This window comes from Bufo gargarizans, chromosome 1 (genome assembly GCF_014858855.1).
Source record: "Bufo gargarizans isolate SCDJY-AF-19 chromosome 1, ASM1485885v1, whole genome shotgun sequence".
In the NCBI taxonomy this organism is placed as follows: Eukaryota; Metazoa; Chordata; class Amphibia; order Anura; family Bufonidae; genus Bufo; species Bufo gargarizans.
The window spans coordinates 344083207-344110548 of NC_058080.1; the positions used below are offsets into that span (position 1 = coordinate 344083207).

Here is a 27342-nt window from a genome sequence, read left to right on the forward strand (position 1 = left end):
AACATTTTATGAAAGACATGTAGAACAATAAATTTAGCAAAAAATGTAAATATGGATGTCATTTTTTTTGCTAAATTTTACAACTGAAAGTGAAAAGTCATTGTTTTGCAAAAACATCGTTAAATTTCGATTAATAACAAAATAAGTAAAAATGTCAGCAGCAATGAAATACCACCAAATGAAAGCTCTATTAGTGAGAAGGAAAGGAGGTAAAATTCATTTGGGTGGCAAGTTGCATGACCGAGCAATAAACTGTGAAAGTAGTGTAGTGCAGAAGTGTAAAAAGTGTCCTGGTCATTAAGGGGGTTTTAGCTAGGGGGGGTTGAAGTGGTTAAAGGGGTTATCCAAGTTCTCAAACAGCCCCTCCCACCCCCAGATGGGGACAAGCCTCCCTAGCGTCGCAGGCGACGCTAGGGAGACTCTTCCCAGTCTGCCATTGGCTGCTGCCCCCCGTGTACAGGGAGCAGAAGCGGTGCGGGGACCAGGAGCGGCGCAAGTATATTACCTGTGAGAATCCCAGCACAGGAATGGGCTGTTTGAGAAATTGGATAACCCCTTTGACCTCCCTGTATGTTTCAATCACCTAGTTAGGCAGAGCACCTTAGCTCTCAAAAGTTCTTACTACTTATGTTAGGGATAACTAGGCTCAGACGAGATGGGGATGTATGGGCGGGATGGGATTGGGTTAGGGGTTTGTAGTGCTCTCCTACTTTGGTGTGCGCGCGTGTGTGTGTGAGAATGGGGCGTTGATTCTGACGGACGCTGGGTGTGGTGGCACCCTCCTCAGGTACCCATGACGACGTGTAAGCCGATCTCTTGGAAGGTCAGGGGGGCTAAATGATAAGGAAAAGAGGTCCCTAGTCTTCAATTATATAAAGAAATATAACCCAGATGTACTTATTTTCCAGAAAAGCCACAAAAGGTATTACCATTTAAACCATGGATAGGATACCTGTACCACGCAATCTTTTCTAACTATGCCAGAGGGGTGTCTGTACTGGTCAGTAAGTCGTTGCCGTTTCAGTTCATCTCTGTGCATATTGACCCGTTTGAGAAATAAGTACTGCGGCAGGCTACTATTAGAGGTTGCTCTATACTGGTAGTAGGGATATCTGTGCCCCCACCATTTGATAAGGAGGTTTTAGACCAGATTATGGCCCGGGTAGCACTACTCCCGCCTTCTACACTCCTTCTGCTGGGGGACTTCAATGCTATACTTTACAAACAACTAAACCGGTTACACCTGTCACCTAGACATAATTTAGCATTACGTTACTAGGCCCAGGCCCATCAGCTCACGGTAATATGGAGAAGGCTACACCAGGATAGTCAACAATTCTCGTGTCACTCATCCTCTGTTCATTCATTATCTCGTATAGATCTGGCATTTGTTAACCAGGCTGGACTAGCATTAGTGAAGGCTGCAGAATACTTACCTCTGACCATGCCCGGCTCCAGATTATTCTTACGCAACCACCAGGCCGTACACTTACTAACTGGCGTCTAAACCCTCCTTAGTTAATGGTACTTCCAGTGGAGCAGAAATGCAAAGATGGGTTGTCGGAATTTGGGGAAATGAACACAGGCTCCTCTAATCAGTTGATAGAATGAGACATGTGCAAGGCAGTTGTGAGGGGTGTTTTAATAGCATTAGCTACACATAGGGCTGAACTACTTTCCACAAGTCAAAATCTGGAAGAGAGGCTGGCAATTGTGGAAGCGGCCTTCACTACTCCTCTAACGTATCACGACCGTCAGGGGAACTACAGAACTTCTTAGAGAGAATATATCCCTTCCCTCTAACTTACTCAGAGGGTCGGGTGTTGAAGGCCTCTATTACTCCACTTCGATCAATGGCGAAGGGGAAGACCCCTTGCCCAGATGGCTTTCTGGTCGAGTGGTACACTTCAGTTGGAGGACGTTAGTCAAAGGCTTTGCAAATTCTTTGAGTATGTGTTGGAACACAAATCTCGGCATGCGTCTTTCTATGAAGCCACTAGAGATGTGACCCCCTAAAGCCGGGAAGCTGCTGGACCAATGTAGCTCTTATCACCCCATTTTATTGATGAACTAGGATGCTAAACTACCAGCCATGGTCTTGACATTCAGTTTGTCATCGGTCATTCTATCGTTGGAACTGATCAATCCAGCTTTATGCTGGGGAAAACCACAGATATTCACCTATGGCGCCTTTTCACTAATCTACAGGTTTCCCACGATAATGAGGGTAGCAGAGCTATTGCCTCACTAGATAATGAAAAAGCCTTTGACCTGTGTTATGTGGGCCCTTCTCTGGACACTTTAGGTGGTCAACGATTATTGTTCATATTCGGGCTGAGTGTCAATTGGGGTAAATCAACATTGTACCTGGTGGACAATGTCAGCGCACACCACCTCCACTTGCTTTTCCGTGCAAATTGCGGATAAATTTATGTATATGGGGGTAGTTATCTGAAAGGATGTGAACCAGTTCTCTACACTCAATTGGACCCCGGTTATCGTCTATGGCTCAAAAAAAACAAAAGAATTGGCAATATCTACTCTTGTCCCTCATAAGACGCGTAAATGGTTTCAATATGGTAATACTTCCTAAGCTCCTCTTTCGCTATAGGGTGACCCCAGTAGTGCTGCAGAAGGCTCACTTTCAAGCACTTGATCAACTATTGACCCCTTTTCTGTATTATATAACCACACAACTGACCTACGCGTCCTGGTGGATCAAAATCCTGTAGTGGTGCTGGAAGTGGCTCTGGTAGGATCATATGAGGCATTGACTAATCTGGTGTATAGAGAGGGTAGATATCCGGCGAGGCATTTTACTTCCCTTATGGGGTGGTTAACACATGGAACTCTTTTGTAGCGATAATGGGGGAGAAGGGACATAGCGCAGTTTAGTCACCAGTTCTACCGCTGTGGAGAAACCCTAAGCTCCCAGAACTACTTTTTACCAGACTTCGAATTCTGGCCTCAAAGAGGCATTAACCACCTCAGCCCCCCTAGCTTAACCACTTCAGCCCCGCTAGGTGAAACCCCCTTCATGACCAGGCCACTTTTTACACTTCGGCACTACACTCCTTTCACCGTTTATCGCTCGGTCATGCAACTTACCACCCAAATGAATTTTACCTCCTTTTCTTCTCACTAATGGAGCTTTCATTTGGTGGTATTTTATTGCTGCTGACATTTTTACTTTTTTTGTTATTAATCAAAATGTAACGATTTTTTTTGCAAAAAAATGACATTTTTCACTTTCAGCTGTGAAATTTTGCAAAAAAAACGACATCCATATATAAATTTTTCGCAAAATTTATAGTTCTACATGTCTTTGATAAAAAAAAAATGTTTGGGCAAAAAAAAAAAATGGTTTGGGTAAAAGTTATAGCATTTACAAACTATGGTACAAAAATGTGAATTTCCGCTTTTTGAAACGGCTCTGATTTTCTGAGCACCTGTCATGTTTCCTGAGGTTCTACAATGCCCAGACAGTAGAAAACCCCCACAAATGACCCCATTTCGGAAAGTAGACACCCTAAGGTATTCGCTGATAGGCATAGTGAGTTCATAGAACTTTTTATTTTTTGTCACAAGTTAGCGGAAAATGATGATTTTTTATATATTTTTTTTTCTTACAAAGTCTCATATTCCACTAACTTGCGACAAAAAATAAAAAATTCTAGGAACTCACCATGCCCCTCACAGAATACCTTGGGGTGTCTTCTTTCCAAAATGGGGTCACTTGTGGGGTAGTTATACTGCCCTGGCAATTTAGGGGCCCAAATGTGTGAGAAGAACTTTGCAATCAAAATGTGTAAGAAATGACCGGTGAAATACGAAAGGTGCACTTTGGAATATGTGCCCCTTTGCCCACCTTGGCAGCAAAAAAGTGTCACACATGTGGTATCGCCGTACTCAGGAGAAGTTGGGGAATGTGTTTTGGGGGGTCATTTTACATATACCCATGCTGGGTGAGAGAAATATCTTGGCAAACGACAACTTTTCCAATTTTTTTATACAAAGTTGGCATTTGACCAAGATATTTTTCTCACCCAGCATGGGTATATGTAAAATGACACCCCAAAACACATTCCCCAACTTTTCCTGAGTACGGCGATACCAGATGTGTCACACTTTTTTTGCTGCCAAGGTGGGCAAAGGGGCACATATTCCAAAGTGCACCTTTCGGATTTTGCAGGGCATTTTTTACACATTTTGATTGCAAGGTACTTCTCACACATTTGGGCCCCTAAATTGCCAGGGCAGTATAACTACGCCACAAGTGACCCCATTTTGGAAAGAAGACACCCCAAAGTATTCCGTGGGGGGCACGGCGAGTTCCTAGAATTTTTTATTTTTTGTCACAAGTTAGCGGAAAATGATGATTTTATTTTTTTTCTCTTTTTTCCTTACAAAGTCTCATATTCCACTAACTTGCGACAAAAAATAAAAAATTCTAGGAACTCGCCATGCCCCTCACGGAATACCTTGGGGTGTCTTCTTTCCAAAATGGGGTCACTTGTGGGGTAGTTATACTGCCCTGGCAATTTAGGGGCCCAAATGTGTGAGAAGAACTTTGCAATCAAAATCTGTAGAAAATGACCGGTGAAATCCGAAAGGTGCACTTTGGAATATGTGCCCCTTTGCCCACCTTGGCATCAAAAAAGCGTCACACATCTGGTATCGCCGTACTCAGGAGAAGTTGGGGAATGTGTTTTGGGCTGTCATTTTACATATACCCATGCTGGGTGAGAGAAGTATCTTGGCAAAAGACAACTTTTCCAATTTTTTTATACAAAGTTGGCATTTGACCAAGATATTTTTCTCACCCAGCATGGGTATATGTAAAATGACACCCCAAAACACATTGCCCAACTTCTCCTGAGTACGGCGATACCAGATGTGTCACACTTTTTTGCTGCCAAGGTGGGCAAAGGGGCACATATTCCAAAGTGCACCTTTCGGATTTTGCAGGGCATTTTTTACACATTTTGATTGCAAAGTTCTTCTCACACATTTGGGCCCCTAAATTGCCAGGGCAGTATAACTACGCCACAAGTGACCCCATTTTGGAAAGAAGACACCCCAAGGTATTCCGTGAGGGGCATGGCGAGTTCCTAGAATTTTTTATTTTTTGTCGCAAGTTAGTGGAATATGAGACTTTGTAAGGAAAAAAGAAAAAAAAAGAAAAATCATTTTCCGCTAAATTGTGACAAAAAATAAAAAATTCTAGGAACTCGCCGTGCCCCCCACGGAATACCTTGGGGTGTCTTCTTTCCAAAATGGGGTCACTTGTGGCGTAGTTATACTGCCCTGGCAATTTAGGGGCCCAAATGTGTAAGAAGTACCTTGAAATCAAAATGTGTAAAAAATGGCCTGCGAAATCCGAAAGGTGCCCCTTTGCCCACCTTGGCTGCAAAAAAGTGTCACACATCTGGTATCGCCGTACTCAGGAGAAGTTGGGCAATGTGTTTTGGGGGGTCATTTTACATATACCCATGCTGGGTGAGAGAAATATCTTGGCAAAAGACAACTTTTCCCATTTTTTTATACAAAGTTGGCATTTGACCAAGATATTTTTCTCACCCAGCATGGGTATATGTAAAATGACCCCCCAAAACACATTGCCCAACTTCTCCTGAGTACGGCGATACCACATGTGTGACACTTTTTTGCAGCCTAGATGCGCAAAGGGGCCCAAATTCCTTTTAGGAGGGCATTTTTAGACATTTGGATCCCAGACTTCTTCTCACACTTTCGGGCCCCTAAAAAGCCAGGGCAGTATAAATACCCCACATGTGACCCCACTTTGGAAAGAAGACACCCCAAGGTATTCAATGAGGGGCATGGCGAGTTCCTAGAATATATTTTTTTTTTGCATAAGTTAGCGGATATAGATTTTTTTTGTTTTTTTTCTCACAAAGTCTCACTTTCCGCTAACTTAGGACAAAAATTTCAATCTTTCATGGACTCAATATGCCCCTCACGGAATACCTTGGGGTGTCTTCTTTCCGAAATGGGGTCACATGTGGGGTATTTATACTGTTCTGGCTTTTTAGGGGCCCTAAAGCGTGAGAAGAAGTCTGGAATATAAATGTCTAAAAATGTTTACGCATTTGGATTCCGTGAGGGGTATGGTGAGTTCATGTGAGATTTTATTTTTTGACACAAGTTAGTGGAATATGAGACTTTGTAAGAAAAAACAAAAACAAAAAAAAAATGTCCGCTAACTTGTGCCAAAAAAATGGCTGAATGGAGCCTTACCAGGGGGGGGGGGTGATCAATGACAGGGGGGTGATCACCCATATAGACTCCCTGATCACCCCCCTGTCATTGATCACCCCCCCTGTAAGGCTTCATTCAGACGTCCGCATGATTTTTTACGGATCCATGGATACATGGATCGGATCCACAGAACGCATGCGGACGTCTGAATGAAGCCTTACAGGGGGGTTATCAATGACAGGGGGTGATCAGGGTAATCAGGGTGATCACCCCCCTGTCACTGATCACCCCCCCTGTAAGGCTCCATTCAGACATCCGCATGATTTTTTACGGATCCATGGATCGGATCCACAAAACGCATGCGGACGTCTGAATGGAGCCTTACAGGGGGGTTATCAATGACAGGGGGTGATCAGGGTAATCAGGGTGATCACCCCCCCTGTAAGGCTCCATTCAGACATCCGCATGATTTTTTACGGATCCATGGATACATGGATCGGATCCACGGAACGCATGCGGACGTCTGAATGGAGCCTTACAGGGGGGTTATCAATGACAGGGGGTGATCAGGGTAATCAGGGTGATCACCCCCCCTGTAAGGCTCCATTCAGACATCCGCATGATTTTTTACGGATCCATGGATACATGGATCGGATCCACAAAACGCATGCGGACGTCTGAATGGAGCCTTACAGGGGGGTTATCAATGACAGGGGGTGATCAGGGTAATCAGGGTGATCACCCCCCTGTCACTGATCACCCCCCCTGTAAGGCTCCATTCAGACATCCGCATGATTTTTTACGGATCCATGGATACATGGATCGGATCCACAGAACGCATGCGGACGTCTGAATGGAGCCTTACAGGGGGGTTATCAATGACAGGGGGTGATCAGGGTAATCAGGGTGATCACCCCCCTGTCACTGATCACCCCCCCCTGTAAGGCTCCATTCAGACATCCGCATGATTTTTTACGGATCCATGGATACATGGATCGGATCCACAGAACGCATGCGGACGTCTGAATGGAGCCTTACAGGGGGGTTATCAATGACAGGGGGTGATCAGGGTAATCAGGGTGATCACCCCCCTGTCACTGATCACCCCCCCTGTAAGGCTCCATTCAGACATCCGCATGATTTTTTACGGATCCATGGATACATGGATCGGATCCACAGAACACATGCGGAAGTCTGAATGGAGCCTTACAGGGGGGTTATCAATGACAGGGGTGATCAGGGTGATCACCCCCCTGTCACTGATCACCCCCCCTGTAAGGCTCCATTCAGACGTCCGCATGATTTTTACGGATCCATGGATCGGATCCGTAAAAATCATGCGGACGTCTGAATGGAGCCTGACAGGGGGGTGATCAATGACAGGGGGGTGATCAATGACAGGGGGGTGATCAGGGAGTGTATATGGGTGATCACCCGCCTGTCATTGATCACCCCCCTGTAAGGCTCCATTCAGACGTCCGCATGATTTTTACGGATCCATGGATAGGATCCGTAAAAATCATGCGGACGTCTGAATGGAGCCTGACAGGGCGGTGATCAATGACAGGGGGGTGATCAGGGAGTGTATATGGGTGATCACCCGCCTGTCATTGATCACCCCCCTGTAAGGCTCCATTCAGACGTCCGCATGATTTTTACGGATCCATGGATCGGATCCGTAAAAATCATGCGGACGTCTGAATGGAGCCTGACAGGGCGGTGATCAATGACAGGGGGTGATCAGGGAGTGTATATGGGTGATCACCCGCCTGTCATTGATCACCCCCCTGTAAGGCTCCATTCAGACTTCCGCATGATTTTTATGGATCCATGGATCGGATCCGTAAAAATCATGCGGACGTCTGAACGAAGCCTGACAGGGGGGTGATCAATGACAGGGCGGTGATCAATGACAGGGGGGTGATCAGGGAGTTTATATGGGGTGATCAGGGGTTTATAAGGGGTTAATAAGTGACCGGGGGGTGTTTGGTGTAGTGTAGTGTAGTGTAGTGTTTGGTGGGACTGTACTGACCTACCTGAGTCCTCTGGTGGTCGATCCTAACAAAAGGGACCACCAGAGGACCAGGTAGGAGGTATATTAGACGCTGTTATGAAAACAGCGTCTAATATACCTGTTAGGGGTTAAAAAATTCGGATCTCCAGCCTGCCAGCGAGCGATCGCCGCTGGCAGGCTGGAGATCCACTCGCTTACCTTCTGTTCCTGTGAGCGCGCGCGCCTGCACAGGAAATCTCGCGTCTCGCGAGAGGACGCGTATATGCGTCCAGGAGGAGTAAAACAACCACCTCCCGGACGCATATACGCGTACGGCGGTCGGGAGGTGGTTAAACACCCTTAATGACCGGACCAGTTTTTACAATTCTGCACTACACTACTTTCATGGTTTATTGCTCGGTCATACAACTTACCACCCAAATGAATTTTACCTCCTTTTCTTCTCACTAATAGCGCTTTCATTTGGTGGTATTTAATTGCTGCTGACATTTTTACATTAAGTCGAAATTTACCGATTTTTTGTCAAAAAAATGACATTTTTCACTTTCAGTTTCATATACAAATAAAACTACATTTCTATATACATTTTTATCTAAATTTATTGTTCTACATGTCTTTGATTAAAAAAATGCAATAAGTGAATATTTATTAGTTTGCGCAAAAGTTATAGCGTTTACAAACTATGGTACAAAAATGTGAATTTCCACATTTTGAAGCAGCTCTGACTTTGAGCACCTGTCATGTTTCCTGAGGTTCTACAATGCCAAGGCAGTATAACTACCCCACAAGTGACCCCATTTTGGAAAGAAGACACCCTAAGGTATTCGCTGATGGGCATAGCGAGTTCATAGAAGTTTTTATTTTTTGTCACAAGTTAGCGGAAAATGATGATTCTTTTTTTGTTTGCCAAAGCATATGAACACCACCGCCCCCTCAGCTCATAAGCTTCGGCAAACATCTTTTTTTACTGCAGAGGAGAAATCTTGTCTTGCAGCGCCGCATACACAGACTTTTGTGTAATCTGATAGCAGCGCAATGCTTCTGTCAGAATGCACATCAGTGCTGCAGCTGGTTCATCGGTTGGTCCACCTAGAAGGTAAAAAAAACCAGAAAAAAAAACAGGCCACAACGCAATAAATTTATTAACATGAACTTTATAATAACATTTGAACAGAACATTAACTTTTTTTATTACCGGTGATTTTTTCTTGTTTTGCTTTTTTTATTATCTTTTATAGGACAAACCTCTCCTTCCCCATGGGACAATGTGCAAAGCGCAAATCGCCCAGATATGTGTCGAAGTACATTATGCACTTTGTCCCAGGTGAAAGGACAGGTTTGCAGCACCTGGGAGTGAAATGGCCCTAAGTGCCCTGAGTGCCTGTCCTTTGAGATGCAATCCCTATGCTAAGTGTACCTGTATGTGGTACTTCCGGAAACACTCCCCTAAGCATAGGGCAGGGTGGTCAGGGCAGTCAGGACAGAAATAGCGGGTGTCACGCCTTATTCCACTCCTGCTACAGACAACATTTTTTTTCAGGGTGGCGGTTTGTTTGAGGTACCAGAAACGACACTGGGGAAATGTCGCTCGTGTAGACGGCTCACTACACTGGTGGTTGGGGCCACGGAACCTCCTGGATACAGGAGGTTCTCAATCTCTTCCTGAAATTTGAGGCCTTACTGTAGAGAACAAAACTATAATATACAGCCAATTGAATCAAATATACAGACACCTGCTTATACCAGCGTCTGGTTCTGCGGGACAGTAAATAGGGAGCCAACATCTGGTCATTGAAGTCCACCCCTCCCATGAGCGAATTATAGTCGTGGACACAGAGGGGCTTTTCAATGACACTGGTTGCTCGTTCAATTTGGATCGTCGTGTCTGCGTGAATGGAGGAGAGCATGTAAACGTCACGCTTGTCTCTCCATTTCACCGCAAGCAGTTCTTCGTTACACAAGGCAGCCCTCTCCCCCCTTGCAAGACTGGTGGTAATGAGCAGTTGGGGGAAGCCCCGGCGACTAGGTCGCACGGTTCCACAGCAGCCAATCTGTTATAAAAACAAATACCTGAAGAGGGGCACACTTGTGTAGAAATTGTCCACATAAAGATGGTACCCCTTGCCAAATAAGGGTGACACCAAGTCCCAGACTGTCTTCCCACTGCTCCCCAGGTAGTCAGGGCAACCGACTGGCTCCAGGGTCTGATCTTTACCCTCAGACACGAAATTTGTGCGTATAGCCTGTGGCCCTTTCATAGAGCTTATACAATTTGACCTCATACCAGGCGCGCTTGCTTGGGATGTATTGTTTGAAGCCAAGGCGCCCGGTAAAATGTATAAAGGACTCGTCTACGGAGATGTTTTGCTCAGGGGTATACAAATCTGCAAATTTGGTGTTAGTGGTGCGGTGGGCTGGGCTTTAGGCCTTTTCAGAAGAATACCCCTTATTTGCCATTTGGACAACTAAATTTAGGGGGTATTCCCTGAGACTACCCAAGAAAAAAAGAAAAGAAAAGCAAGCCTGTCTTACAAATGGGAGGCTAGCGAAGTACCGGAGGCCACTGCGATTGATAAATATGAAAACTGATTTATTTATTTTTTATCGCCGCAGCGCTTGTAAAGTGATTGTGCAGTGATAAAAAAAAAATTTTTTGGTCACTGCAGCGGGGCGGGCGTGGGCGAACGATCAGGCAAACACCGATTAGGTGACACTAATACTATTATAAGATCTGACTGATCAGTTCTGATCACTTACAGATACTATAAAAGTACAAATGCTGATTAGCGATACGCTAATCAGCGAATCAGTGACTGCGGTGCGGTGGACTGGGCCCTAACCAACGCCAACTGCCTAACAAAGGGGCCTAAACTATCCTAAACCTAACCGTCAATACTTGTGGAAAAAAAAAATTTATGGCCCTAATCGCAATCGCACAAAATTCCCATATCGTGCAGCCCTATTAGGCACAATAGATTTATTCTATACACCTGATCAATTTATCAACAGGGATAATGTCACCTTATGGACTGTATGCACTAGATGATTTTTAGAAACGTATGGTTCTATGTAATCATGTCACAAATGGAATAAACACTGTATAAGTATGATTTTTTTTTGGAATTTTGAACTGTAATCACATTTAGATTTTTTATTGATAACTATGTAATTAAGTTACACCTGATTGACACTAGTATTTATATCTCATGTATGGCACATGTTAACACAGCTTGACAAAGGCTCCATTTAGTAGAGCTGAAACGTTGCTGCGAGATAGAGATTATATTATTTATACATATACTATATACTATATATATATATATATATATATATATATATATATATATATATATATATATATATATATATACACACACACATATATATATACACATACACACACATATATATATATACACATACACACACACAAAGGAAAAATGGCGGCACTGGCTGCACTAGGAGAAAAACGGGTGCACGCTCCTGGGGAATCGACCTCTTACCCCAACCAATATATCCAGAAAAAGGACGGCACTCCAGCAGAATGAAAGTGAAAAGCTTCTTTTAATCGACCATACGGTGCAACGTTTCGGCTCAACTGAGCCTTTCTCAAGCTTGAGAAAGGCTCAGTTGAGCCGAAACGTTGCACCGTTTGGTCGATTAAAAGCAGCTTTTCACTTTCATTCTGCTGGAGTGCCGTCCTTTTTCTGGAGAGATATAGATAGATAGATAGATAGATATATATATATATATATATCTAACAAAAGAGAATCACAGCAGTGCAAGTCCTCTCAACCGCAGGCTCCAACAGTTAGATGAGTATAGTATCCAAAGAATAAGGCAGCACCTCCAAGTAAAATGAAGAAAGTGGATCCTTTATTCCCCTCTGTGCAACGTTTCAATGCGGTCTTTCTCAAATATATATATTTTTTTTATTTTTCTTTTTTTTAAACATCACTACATGACACTGGATGAATAAACCACACGTATTTTTTTTTAGCTTAACCACTACAGGACCGCCGTACGCAGGATTGCGTCCTGCCAGCAGCCCTGCTCTTCTGGGTGGACGCATATACGCGTCCTCCCGCGAGAGCCGAGATTTCCTGTGAACTCGCGCACACAGGAACGGAAGGTAAGCGAGTGGATCTCCAGCCTGCCAGCGGCGATCGCTCGCTGGCAGGCTGGAGATGTGTTTTTTTTTTTTAACCCCTAACAGGTATATTAGACGCTGTTTTGATAACCGTGTCTAAAATACCTGCTACCTGGTCCTCTGGTGGTTCCTTTTGTTTGGATCGACCACCAGAGGACTCAGGCAGCTCAGTAAAGTAGCACCAAACACCACTACACTACACCCCCCCCCCCCCTGGTCACTTATTAACCCTTTATGAACCACTGATCACCCCCACGGATCGGATCCGCAAAACGCATACGGACGTCTGAATGGAGCCTTACAGGGGGGTGATCAGGGAATCTTATATGGGTGATCACCCCCCTGTCATTGATCACCCCCCTGTAAGGCTCCATTCAGACGTCCGTATGATTTTTACGGATTCACGGATCGGATCCGCAAAACACATACGACGTCTGAATGGAGCCTTACAGGGGGGGTGATCAATGACAGGGGGGTGATCACCCATATAAGACTCCCTGATCACCCCCCTGTAAGGCTCCATTCAGACGTCCGTATGATTTTTACGGATCCACGGATCGGATCCGCAAAACACATACGACGTCTGAATGGAGCCTTACAGGGGGTGATCAGGGAGTGCATATGAGGTGATCACCCCCCTGTAAGGCTCCATTCAGACGTCCGTATGTTTTTTTGCGGATCCGATCCATGTATCCGTAAAAATCATACGGACGTCTGAATGGAGCCTTACAGGGGGGTGATCAGGGAGTCTTATATGGGTGATCACCCCCCTGTCATTGATCACCCCCCCCGTAAGGCTCCAGACATTTTTTGGGCCCAAGTTAGCGGAAATATTTTTTTGTTTGTTTTTTCTTACAAAGTCTCATATTCCACTAACTTGTGTCAAAAAATAAAATCTCACATGAACTCACCATACCCCTCACGGAATCCAAATGCGTTAAAAATTTTAGACATTTATATTCCAGACTTCTTCTCACGCTTTAGGGCCCCTAAAAAGCCAGGGCAGTATAAATACCCCACATGTGACCCCATTTCGGAAAGAAGACACCCCAAGGTATTCCGTGAGGGGCATATTGAGTCCATGAAAGATTAAAATTTATGTCCCAAGTTAGCGGAAAGTGAGACAGAAAAAAAAAAAAAAAAAATCAATTTCCGCTAACTTATGCAAAAAAAAAAAAAAAAAAAAATAATAATTTATATGAACTCGCCATGCCCCTCATTGAATACCTTGGGGTGTCTTCTTTCCAAAATGGGGTCACATTTGGGGTATTTATACTGCCCTGGCTTTTTAGGGGCCCTAAAGCGTGAGAAGAAGTCTGGGATCCAAATGTCTAAAAATGCCCTCCTAAAAGGAATTTGGGCCGCTTTGCGCATTTAGTCTGCAAAAAAGTGTCACACATCTGGTATCGCCGTACTCAGGAGAAGTTGGGGAATGTGTTTTGGGGTGTCATTTTACATATACCCATGCTGGGTGAGATAAATATCTTGGTCAAATGCCAACTTTGTATAAAAAAAAAAATGGGAAAAGTTGTCTTTTGCCGAGATATTTCTCTCACCCAGCATGGGTATATGTAAAATGACACCCCAAAACACACTCACCAACTTCTCCTGAGTATGGCGATACCACATGTGTGACACTTTTTTGCAGCCAAGGTGGGCAAAGGGGCACATATTCCAAAGTGCACCTTTCGGATTTCGCAGGCCATTTTTTACAAATTTTGATTGCAAAGTACTTCTCACGCATTTGGGCCCCTAGAATGCCAGGGCAGTATAACTACCCCACAAGTGACCCCATTTTGGAAAGAAGACACCCCAAGGTATTTTGTGATGGGCATAGTGAGTTCACGGAAGTTTTTATTTTTTGTCACAAGTTAGTGGAATATGAGACTTTGTAAGAAAAAATAAAAAATCATTTTGCGCTAACTTGTGACAAAAAATAAAAAGTTCTATGAACTCACTATGCCCCTCAGTGAATACCTTAGGGTGTCTACTTTCCGAAATGGTATCATTTGTGGGGTGTTTGTACTGTCTGGGCATTGTAGAACCTCAGGAAACATGACAGTTGCTCAGAGAGTCATAGCTGCTTCAAAAAGCGGAAATTCACATTTTTGTACCATAGTTTGTAAATGCTATAACTTTTACCCAAACCATTTTTTTTTTTTTTTATCAAAGACATGTAGAACAATAAATTTAGTGAAAAATGTATATATGGATGTGTTTTTTTTTGCAAAATTTTACAACAAAGTGAAAAATGTCATTTGTTTGCAAAAAAAATCGTTAAATTTCGATTAATAACAAAAAAAAGTAGAAATGTCAGCAGCAATGAAATACCACCAAATGAAAGCTCTATTAGTGAGATGAAAAGGAGGTAAAATTCATTTGGGTGGTAAGTTGCATGACCGAGCAATAAACGGTGAAAGTAGTGTAGTGCAGAAGTGAAAAAGTGTGGCCTGGTCATTAAGGGGGTTTTAGCTAGCGGGGTTGAAGTGGTTAATGGTGTGCTGCTGCTGGCTTCTTCCTTCTTATTCAATGGGACCTTGAGTGCTGGTTCATATTGGCCTGATTTTGAACCCAATTGACAAGTATGCTGCGTCTTCATAAATATATATATATATATATATATATATATATATATATATACATACATACACACACACATACAGTACAGACACCTTCTCATTCAAAGAGTTTTCTTTATTTTCATGACTATGAAAATTGTAGATTCACACTGAAGGCATCAAAACTATGAATTAACACATGTGGAATTATATACATAACAAAAAAGTGTGAAACAACTGAAAATATGTCATATTCTAGGTTCTTCAAAGTAGCCACCTTTTGCTTTGATTACTGCTTTGCACACTATGGGATTCTCTTGATGAGCTTCAAGAGGTAGTCACCTGAAATGGTCTTCCAACAGTCTTGAAGGAGTTCCCAGAGATGATTAGCACTTGTTGGCCCTTTTGCCTTTACTCTGCAGTGCAGCTCACCCCAAACCATCTCGATTGGGTTCAGGCCGGTGACTGGAGGCCAGGTCATCTGGCGCAGCACCCCATCACTCTCCTTCATGGTCAAATAGCCCTTACACAGCCTGGAGGTGTGTTTGGGGTCATTGTCCTGTTGAAAACTAAATGATGGTCCAACTAAACGCAAACCGGATGGAATAGCATGCCGCTGCAAGATGCTGTGGTAGCCATGCTGGTTCAGTATGCCTTCAATTTTGAATAAATCCCCAACAGTGTCACCAGCAATGCACCCCCACACCATCTCCTCCATGCTTCACGGTGGAAACCAGGCATGTAGAGTGCATCCGTTCACCTTTCCTGCATCGCACAAAGACAGTGGTTGGAACCAAAGATCTCAAATTAGAACCTAAGCACAGATTTCCACTGGTCTAATGTCCATTCCTTGTGTTCTTTAGCCCAAACAAGTCTCTTCTGCTTGTTGCCTGTCCTTAGCAGTGGTTTCCTAGCAGATATTCTACCATGAAGGCCTGATTCACACAGTCTCCTCTTAACAGTTGTTCTAGAGATGTGTCTGCTGCTAGAACTCTGTGTGACATTGACCTGGTCTCTAATCTGAGCTGCTGTTAACCTGCGATATCTGAGGCTAGTGACTCGGATGAACTTATCCTCCGCAGCAGAGGTGACTCGGTCTTCCTTTCCTGGGGCGGTCCGCATGTGAGCCAGTTTCTTTGTAGCGCTTGATGGTTTTTGAGACTGCACTTGGGGACACTTTCAAAGTTTGACTGACCTTCATTTCTTAAAGTAATGATGGCCACTCGTTTTTCTTTACTTAGAATTTGTATTATGGCAATAAAAAAGCAGCTAACAGTCTATTCAGTAGTACTATCAGCTGTGTATCCACATGACTTCTCCACAATGCAACTGATGGTCCCAACCCCATTTATAAGGCAAGAAATCCCACTTATTAAACCTGACAGGACACACCTGTGAAGTGAAAACCATTTCAGGTAACTACCTCTTGAAGCTCATCAAGAGAATGCCAAGAGTGTGCAAATCAGTAATCAAAGCAAAAGGTGGCTACTTTGAAGAACCTAGGATATGACATTTTCAGTTGTTTCACACTTTGTTATGTATATAATTCCACATGTGTTAATTCAGTTTTGATGCCTTCATAGTCATGAAAATAAAGAAAACTCTTTGAATGAGAAGGTGTGTCCAAACTTTTGGTCTGTGCTATATATATACATACATATACATATATATATATATATATATATATACACATACATATACACATACATACACACACACACACACAAAGGGAAAAATGGCGGCACTGGCTGCACTAGGAAAAAAAACGGGTGCACGCTCCTGGGGAATCGACCTCTAAGGCTTGAGAAAGGCTCAGTTGAGCCGAAACGTTGCACCGTATGGTCGATTAAAAGAAGTTTTTCACTTTCATCCCGCTGGAGTGCAGTCCTTTTTCTGGATAGATAGAGAGATAGATATAGATAGAGATATAGATATATATATATATATATATATATATATACACACACATACACACAGGATATAAAAAGTCTACACCCCCCTGAGACAAAAATCATTTCCGAACTTTTTACACCTTTAATGTGACCTATAAACTGTACCACTCAATTGAAAAAAATCTTTTAGGTGGAGGGAAGACAAAAATAATAATGTGGTTGCATAAGTGTGCACACCCTCTTATAATTGGGGGTGTAGCAGTGTTCAGAATTGAACAATCACATTCAAAATCACGTTAACTAGGAGTCAGCATACACCTGCCATCATTTAACCCCTTAAGGACCAGGCCATTTTTTGCAAATCTGACCAGTGTCACTTTATGCGTGAATAACTTCGGACCATTTCAGGTCTGAAGTCACTTTGTGAGGCTTACATAATAGAAACGACCCAAAAATGACCCATTCTAGAAACTACACCCCTCAGGGTATTCAAAACTGCTTTTACAAACGTTGTTAACCCTTTAGGTGTTACACAAGAGTTAATAGCATATGGAGATAAAATTTCAGAATTTCGATTTTTGGGCAAAATTTTCATTTTAATCCATTTTCCCCAGTAACAAAGCAAGGGTTAACGGTCAAAAAATGCTATATTTATTGCCCCGATTCTGTAGTTTGCAGAAACACCCCATATGTGGTCGTAAACTACTGTACGGGCACACGGTAGGGCGTAGAGGGTAAGGGACGCAGTGTGGTTTTTGGAAGGCAGATTTTGCTGGACTGGTTTAATTACACCATGTCCCATTTGTAGCCCCCATGATGCACCCCTAGAGTAGAAACTCAATAAAATTGACCCCATTTTGGAAACTACGGGATAAGGTGGCAGTTTTGTTGGGACTATTTTCAGTGTACATAGGATTTTTAGTTGCTCTATATTACATTTTTGTGAGGCAAGGTTACCAAAAATAGAAATTCAGAAATTTCATCTCCATTTGCCATAAAATGTTGAGGAACACCTAAAGGGTTAATAAAGATTGTAAAATAAATTTTGAATACCTTGAGGGGTGTCGTTTCTTACATGGGGTCACTTTTATGGAGTTTCTACTCTAGGGGTGCATCAGGGGTTCTTCAAATGGGAAATGGTGCCAAAAAAAAGGCCATCAAAATCTGCCTTCCAGAAACCATATGGCGCTCCTTTCCTTCTGCGCCCTGCTGTTTGGTCATACAGCAGTTTACGACCACATATGGGTTTTTTCTGTAAACTGCTGAAACAGGGTAAATATTACGTTTTGTTTGGCTGTTAACTTTTGCTTTGTTACTGGAAAAAAAACGGATTAAAATGGAAAATTTGCCCAAAAATAGATGTTTTGAAACAATTTATTTTATTTTTTTGAGTGTTCATCTGAAGGGTTCGGTAATGGGGTATTTTTTATAGAGCAGATTCTTATGGACGCAGCGATACCCAATATTGAAAAAAATTATTATTTTAGTGTCTCAAGTCTGAATACCATATTTTTTTTTTTTAAATTGGGGAAGGGGATTATAAAATTTAGTACTCAGTGGAAGTGTGGTACTCCCTGAAGCAACCAATAATGCAGAGGCCCAGATGATCAGGGCACATGTCACACTGAGTGGTGGTGTCCTTCCGTATCCCCCTCCTGTGATACACACTGCACCATTTTTGGGTGCGTCCCTTATTTGCAGTATGGGGGACCACACCTGGAAAGTGTTGGCCAGGGATGATCCAGGTGCCTCCAGTTCCCGAGGTGCTCCAGCCTGCTCTTTCCCGGTCAGAAAAGATCAGGTCCTTGAGAGGACTGCCTCATAGAACTGGAGGAATGTCCCTGTGTTGCCAGCGCTCCAGGAAAGCACAAAAGAGTTGTACAAGGCAACCTGTACCAAGTAGACCGCAACTTTTTTGTACCATGCCCGGGTTCTGCGCATGGCGTTATATGGCTTGAGGACTTGATCAGAGAGAGCAACTATACTGATTGTAGCCGACGGGCTTGAGGACTGTTGCCGCGGTACCTCGCACAGGGACAGGGGTGATGCAGTTACCGTGAATTATGGATAGTACAAGGACATCCCTCTTGTGCTTATATCTGATGAGCAACAGGTTTCCACTGGTAAGGGCACGGGTCTCCCCCCTGGGGAAAGGTACCTGGAGGAGGTTGATTTTTCCACACTGTCCCACACAAGTTTCCCGCTAACACCACTGTGGAGAGTCAGAAGGGGGTGCTGGGTCAGGAGAGCCAATGCATGCTCCTCTCTCCTCGCTCTCAGACACAGAAAAGTGGAGGAGGAGAGGAGAGCTGTAGTAACCTAAACCCCCCACCCGCCCTGCAGCCAATCAGAAGCGATCCTGAGAGGTGATGTCACCATCACCTCACAGGATGGTGATTGGTGGTGTATTATCACCCCACCGATCACAATCCTGTGCCGGGTTATCTGGTCATCAGAGACCCGAATAACCCGTAAACGCAGGTCTGAATTGACCTGCGGTTTGCCGCGATCACAGATATACGGGGGGTGCCTGCTGATTGATTTCAGCAGGCACCCAGTTCCGATAAGCGCCCGCAACGGTGATCGGAAATGCACATGATGTACCGGTACACCATGTGTCCTTCAGTACCGGGACATCATGTGTCCCCAACAGGTTAAAGGGCCTCTGATTAACCCCAAATAAAGTTCAGCTGCTCTAGTTGGCCTTTCCTGAAATTTTCTTAGCCGCATCCCACAGCAAAAGCCATGGTCAAGAGAGCTTCAAAAGCATCAGAGGGATCTCATTGTTAAAAGGTATCAGTCAGGAGAAGGGTACAAAAGAATTTCCAAGGCATTAGATATACCATGGAAGACAGTCATCAAGTGGAGAAAATATGGCACAACAGTGACATTGCCAAGTACTGGACATCCCTCCAAAAATTGATGACAAGACGAGAAGAAAACTGGTCTGGGAGGCTACCAAGAGGCCTACAACATTAAAGGAGCTGCAGGAACATCTGGCAAGTACTGGCTGTGTGGTACATGTACAAGAATCTCCTGTATTCTTCATGTCTGGGCTATGGGGTAGAGATGCAAGACTAAAGCCTTTTCTTACGAAGAAAAACATCTAAGCCAGGCTACATTTTGTAAAAACACATCAGAAGTCTCCCAAAAGCATGTTGGAAAAGGTTGAACTTGTTGGCCATAACGCCAAAAGATATGTTTGGAGCAAAAACACTACACAAAAGTACACCATTCCCACAGTGAAGCATGGTGGTGGTAGAATCATGCTTTGGGGCTGTTTTTCTTCAGCTGGAACTGGGGCCTTAGTTAAGCTAGAGGGAGTTATGAACAGTTCCAAATACCAGTAAATATTGGCACAAAACCTTCAGGCTTCTAAGAGGAATTTCATCTTTCGGCAGGACAACGACCCAAAGCATTCATCCAAATCAACAAAGGAATGGCTTCACAAGAAGATTACAGTTTTGGAATGGCCCAGCCAGAACCCAGACCTGAATCCGATTGAAAATCTGTGGGGTGATCTGAAGAGGGCTATGCACAGGAGATGCCCTTGCAATCTGACAGATATGGAGTGTTTTTGCAAAGAGTGGGCAAATCTTGCCAAGTTAAAATGTCCCATGCTGATAGACTCATACCAAAGAGTGCTGTAATAAAATCAAAAAGTGCTTTAACAAAGTATTAGTTTAACCTGTTGGGGACACATGACGTACCCCGTTGGCCCCTGGGACGTTTTAAAGTTATCACCACAAAGTGACACTGGTCAGATATGCCAAAAAATTGCATGGTCCTCAAGGTGAAAATGAGCCCGGTCTCTAAAGGGTTAAGGGTGTGCACACTTATGCAACCATATTATTTTATTTATATTTTTTCTTCCCTCTACCTAAAAGATTTCAGTTTGTTTTTTGAAACGATTTACAGAAACCTGACATTTTAACAGGGGTGTGCAGACTTTTTGTATTGTGTGTGTGTGTGTGTGTTAGCTTTTGTTAGCTTATGAAGCTATAAGCCTTTTAATAGCTGTAAAATGTATGACAACATAAGGTACATCCACTATAGGGACTTTATTACTGGCCGAACTGTGGTGGGCTTTCCTAAGAGGAGGCAACAAAACTACTACTAATGGGGGCACTACAGGAAGGCATTACTAATACTTGGGATAGGGGGGGCATTATTGCTTCTGGGAGCAATACAGTGAGGAATTACTACTGGCGTGCACTATGATGGGCTTTACTACTATTGGGGACACTGTAGAAAGGCATTATAGGTGGATTTTGCTACTTGACATACTATGGAGGCATAATTAACACTGGGAGCAAAATGATTGGCTTTTTTATACTGAGGATTATGGGAAATGTTTTTACTATGATGGGCATTACTACTGAGACACAGGTTGGGCACAATGCTAATGGATGCACTACGGGAGCATTACCACCATTGGGAAAAATACTGAAGGGTGCACTTACTAGCGAGGGCACATTGGGAGCGAATTACTATTGCTGCCACTTTTGAGAGCACTATAACTGTGTGTGTGTGTGTGGGGGGGGGGGGGGAATTGGCAGCTTGGCACTATTTTTGGGGGAACACTGTTGTACTATAAGAGTGTCTACACTGCAGATTTTGTGGCAGAATTTTACGGTAATGAAAATCAGTTCCCTTTAGGCTACATGCACACGACAGTGTTTTGCCGTCCGCAAAAAAACAAAACAAACCCTCTGATGAGATTTTTTGCGAATCCATTGTAATAATGCCTAGAGCGGACAAGAACAGGACATGTTCTATTTTTTTTTTGCGGGGCTACGGAACGGACATACCGATGCCAACAGTCCACGGTGTGCTGTCCGAACACAGAACGGACATGGAAAAACAACGTTCGTGCGCATGTAGCCTTACCTGAATGCGGCTTGCAGAAATCATGTGCTTGCTGTCCCATCCAAATCAATTGAACCAATTTTCAGTTGCAACAAAATATGCAACTTGTGAAAACACCCTGTGAGGGACACTAACTATTTTCTGGGCATAGTGACAAGTACTGAAGGAACCGCTATGTGTGTAACTTTATTTTTATTATTAACGATTATTGTTTCTGAAATGTAGTCTGTGGTGGTTTTGGTGGGCACAGCGGGAACATTATTGGTGGTGGATGATACTGTGGGGGAACAAGAATGGGGAGTTTACACTGAAATAGTCAGGAAGATGATGATAAAGGAACCCAAGATGTCTGTGTGGCAAACTCTGCAGAGACCAGATGTAGCTGGAACAAGTTGTCATGGAAGTCTCGTGGGTTGAATCAAGAAGAGGAAATTATGTCTACATTATATTAGACATCCCTAAATTTAATAGGTATGTAGTGCTGTATTCTCCTGTATGTGTGGTAGCACAGAGTACAATCTAAAAAATAATAGCCATTCATCAAGGTTCCAAAAGAGGTGTCATTTTGACAAGATTAGCACTGCATATTGTGCTGTTCTTTCAGTTAATTCTAATTAAGCTGCAGACAGGTTCTTAACCGAGTCTCTGACAGCAGAGTAAGAAGAGCCTTATTTTGTTAAGATTAAAGGGGTTGTTACGTACACAAAGTTAAAAGGGTTCTCTGGGAATTAAAGAGGACCTTTCACCGAAAATTAAAGAGGGAATTAAAGAGGACCTTTAAGAAAATGAAAATACCTAAATATTACTTTACTATAAACACATTCCCAAATATCTTTCATTAGTCATAATGCCTTGTTTAGTCTGGGGAGCAATCATTAGGAGAAATAAAATGCCACCCATTCTACTAGTACACAAAACCTTTCCTAAATCACACAGCAGGACACAGCCACATCCCCACAGCCTCTCTGTACTTCAGTTCTCCGCATGAACTCAAATCCTACAGAGATTCAGCTGAAGATCATAATTCCTGACAAGTAGAGCAGAGAGGAGGATGAGGCAGCTCTTTACCTCAGTGTTGTAAAGTAACTTGTCCTTATGTGTGATTAGGACAGGCTTTGCATGCACCAATAGGACACCATTTCATTTCTCCTAATGATTGCTACCTAGACAAAACAAGCCATTATAACTATTGAAAGTTATTATAAGTTACTTTCTGGAAAACCCCTTTAATACAAGGCACTTTATATATTTGAATTATTCATATTGCTTCTTGATTTATTTTTTCATCGCATTATATTTTTCTAATTTCCATGGTTATGACCACTCTGCAATCCAGCAGCATTGTTCACGTTTGCACACTATAGTAAAAAGCATCAGCCTATGTACACTTCCAAGATCCTGCCCACCAGAGAGGTTAGTGCTTTTTTCTTAATGTGCACGCACGGCCACCGCTGCTGGATTGCAGGAGGTCGTAACCATGGAAACAAGCAGTGTATAATGCAAAAATGAATCAAGACAGCAAAGGAGGCAATATGGCCAATAATACATTTAGCCAAGTGTTTAGAGGTTCTTAAATGAAAACTTAACATGGTCTTAAAAAATACTCACATCACTGACTGTTCCCAAAGCCTTAGCCTTCTTCATAAACTTTGTGATCGGCATACTACCAGCAGCTTTTCTCTTGCTAGATGTGTACGTTGTCTGCATTTGGCAGCCACCGTTTCCAATTTCATCTTTGCTACACAAATTCACCTGCGTGATATAAGTCCACTGACACGGCACAGGTAGGCTTTCCTGTTGGAAGCTTTTCAACACATCAGAGTGCACATACCAACACAGACGATGATCTGGACGCTTCTCATACACAGAATTCTCAGAGATGATGCGTTTCAATCGAGCTTTTGATGGCATATTAATGTTTGTTTGATTTCGAGAGTTTGGGCTAACAGAGTCGCAAACTGTTGGGTTGCCTGCATCACTGAATGAGAACATGGCACGTTGACAGCACTCTTGAAACTCCTTAATTATGGTTTTGCTTCCATGAACATTTCCGTGTAGCAATGGAAGGAGATGCATAAGTACTGCAGAGGAAAAAGAGATTGAGCATTTGCGCAACTTTACATATATATATTTTCACATACACCTATTTAAATACACAGACACATACACACGTGCGCTCCATAAACCGCATGTGTCAGCTGCATTACAAAGCTGAAACCTGCCTGCAGTGACCAGGGTGGAGAAAACTCAGATCCTCACTGTTTAACAGCTTCAGATGTCAGCCTAAATAATAACTGCAGCATCTGAGAAGTAAAGAGTCTTTCACACAAGGGATATGGAATGAGGCAGGACCTGTTCAGGCAAAAACTGATGGAAATGTCACACATTGTGTCTGCGATTGCATACAAAAGTTTTTTGTTCATCCAGATTGCATGCATTTTTCAAGCAGGTGTAGAAAAACTGAAGAACATCTAGCAACCATCAGTGAAAAACACATTTCACCAGATGCTTTGTTTTTCACGCAAGCTCCTTTCACTATGGACCAGTAGAGGCGTGAAAAATACACACTATAGAACATGCAGCAATATCTCCTGAACATAGAGGTCCATTCACACGTCGTTAGATTGGGTCCAGAGTGAGAATAGTTAGCTGGTATACCAATTTTTTTTTTATTTTTTACTACTTTTGTCACCCTAATAATGATAGAGGTGCGCAGGTCCCCCCCCCCCCCCCCCCAAGCAATCCAGCAGGGATCAAGCAACTTTGAGGCTTACCAGATCATTGGCTTGAATGTCTCATTGCACATAAGGCTGCCATTGTAAGGTATGCTGACTGTACCTGTCTCCTGGATAGGTTGTTGGCTTGCACATATCTGGCTTTTGGCATATATCCTTTTGTGTGATTATATGTCGTCTATTGTAGATAATTATTTATTTTAAAAATAATATAGTATCCATAAAAAATGATAGGTTACATTATTTTTTTTGCGAAATTAAATAAATAAAAAAAAAAGTTGAAAATGTTCCAGATAAATTTTATTTATTGTTACAGAATAAAGTTATGTATAAAATTTCTATTTGTGTATACTAGTCATGGAACAAAGGAAGATCGAGTGTAGTGTAATTAGGTACTTTAGGTTAACACTGCCATCTATTGGCTTTGTTGTGTATTGCTGTTACATTTCAGAGTGAAGGTGGAAAAGTCGTGATTGGTTAGTAATGCTATGTGAAAACTGATCGCTAGCTATGCTACATCTGTAATCCTGGACATTGATTCTCGCATTAATAATCATGTATATAGAGATATGAATTATTAGGACTATCACATTTAGGGATTACATATACAAAAGTGAATATGAAGAATACATTGTTTTATAATATACACACACACACACATACATATACACACATACAGTACAGACCAAAAGTTTGGACACCTTCTCATTCAAAGAGTTTTCTTTATTTTCATGACTGAAAATTGTAGATTCACACTGAAGGCATCAAAACTATAAATTAACACATGTGGAATTATATACATAACAAAAAAGTGTGAAACAACTGAAAATATGTCATTCTAAGTAGCCACATTTTGCTTTGATTACTGCTTTGCACACTCTTGGCATTCTCTTGATGAGCTTCAAGAGGTGGTCACCTGATATGGTTTTCACTTCACAGGTGTGCCCGGTCAGGTTTAATAAGTGGGATTTCTTGCCTTATAAATGGGGTTGGGACCATCAGTTGCGTTGAGGAGAAGTCAGGTGGATACACAGATGATAGTCCTACTGAATAGACTGTTAGAATTTGTATTATGGCAAGAAAAAAGCAACTAAGTAAAGAAAAACAAGTGGCCATCATTACTTTAAGAAATGAAGGTCAGTCAGTCCGAAAAATTGGGAAAACTTTGAAAGTGTCCCCAAGTGCAGTCACAAAAACCATCAAGCGCTACAAAAAAAAAAACTGGCTCACATGCGGACCGCCCCAGGAAAGGAAGACCAGGAGTCACCTCTGCTGCGGAGGATAAGTTCATCCGAGTCACCAGCCTCATAAATCGCAGGTTAACAGCAGCTCAGATTAGAGACCAGGTCAATGCCACACGGAGTTCTAGCAGCAGACACATCTCTAGAACAACTGTTAGGAGGAGACTGTGTGAATCAGGCCTTCATGGTAGAATATCTGCTAGGAAACCATTGCTAAGGACAGGCAACAAGCAGAAGAGACTTGTTTGGGCTAAAGAACACAAGGAATGGACATTAGACCAGTGGAAATCTGTGCTTTGGTCTGATGAGTCCAAATTTGAGATCTTTGGTTCCAAACACCGTGTCTTTGTGCGACGCAGAAAAGGTGAACAGATGGACTCTACATGCCTGGTTCCCACCGTGAAGCATGGAGGAGGTGGTGTGATGGTGTGGGGGTGCTTTGCTGGTGACACTGTTGGGGATTTATTCAATTGAAGGCATACTGAACCAGCATGGCTACCACAGCATCTTGCAGTGGCATGCTATTCCATCCGGTTTGCGTTTAGTTGGACCATCATTTATTTTTCAATAGGACAATGACCCCAAACACACCTCCAGGCTGTGTAAGGGCTATTTGACCATGAAGGAGAGTGATTGGGTACTGCGCCAGATGACCTGGCCTCCAGTCACAGGACCTGAACCCAATCAAGATGGTTTGGGGTGAGCTGGACCACAGAGTGAAGGCAAAAGGGCCAACAAGTGCTAAGCATCTCTGGGAACTCCTTCAAGACTGTTGGCAGACCATTTCAGGTGACTACCTCTTGAAGCTCATCAAGAAAATGCCAAGAGCGCGCAAAGCAGAAAAAGGTGGCTACTTTGAAGAACCTAGAATATGACATTTTCAGTTGTTTCACACTTTTTTGTTATGTATCTAATTCCACATGTGTTAATTCATAGTTTTGATGCCTTCAGTGTGAATCTACCATTTTCATAGTCATGAAAATAAAGAAAACTCTGAATGAGAAGTTGTGTCCAAACTTTTGGTCTCCCTATAGTGGACTCCCTATATCAGCTGCTATTCACACTGTGGAGAACGGGAAAACACAGTATTTTTTGTGTGCGACTTTTTGGTACATATGTTGGCCGGTCAACAGGATTGTAAATAGCTTAACTACATTAATAGGATGTTCACCTGATGTTGTGGGTCACTTTCATCTCTAGACTTCTATTATGACGGAATGAATAACGGAATGCTTCTAAAAAGGTATTCTGTTATGCATTCGGTCATAGAATTGAGTTATGGTCCGTGGTAATGGAATCCATTCACCTTTCACCAACGCAATTCACCTTTTACCACTAACCGAAGTGTGAACGTATTTAAAAATATGATATTTGCTCATCTCTACAGGTGAACACTAACGGAAAATAATTAGCAATTTTTTAGTCACCTTGTTCCCCACAAAATAGGATAGGACAGTTCTATTATGGTCTGAGTGTTCCAAAATCGCAATACTTTTTAATGGTATTGAATCAAAATTTTTGTATCGTGGCAACCCTAGCAGAACCACTTCAGGATGAAATCAATGGACGTCCCATGTGAAGACTGTTATGACTGGGGTCCTGTGTAATGGGGTCACTATTCACTAACACATGGCCATGAGGGGACCAGCATAAGGGTGGGTTCA

At 42.8% G+C, this 27342-nt stretch overlaps 1 protein-coding gene across 1 annotated transcript in view; it reads right to left on the bottom strand.

Moving 5' to 3' along the window:
* The window catches only part of CHAF1A (chromatin assembly factor 1 subunit A), a 251216-nt gene that overhangs the window by 51068 nt on the left and 172806 nt on the right, over positions 1 to 27342 (bottom strand). The window contains exon 12 of the mRNA XM_044306655.1: positions 23311 to 23783. Coding sequence (XP_044162590.1) covers positions 23311 to 23783 — 473 coding nt within the window. The remainder of the gene's footprint in view (positions 1 to 23310; positions 23784 to 27342) is intronic.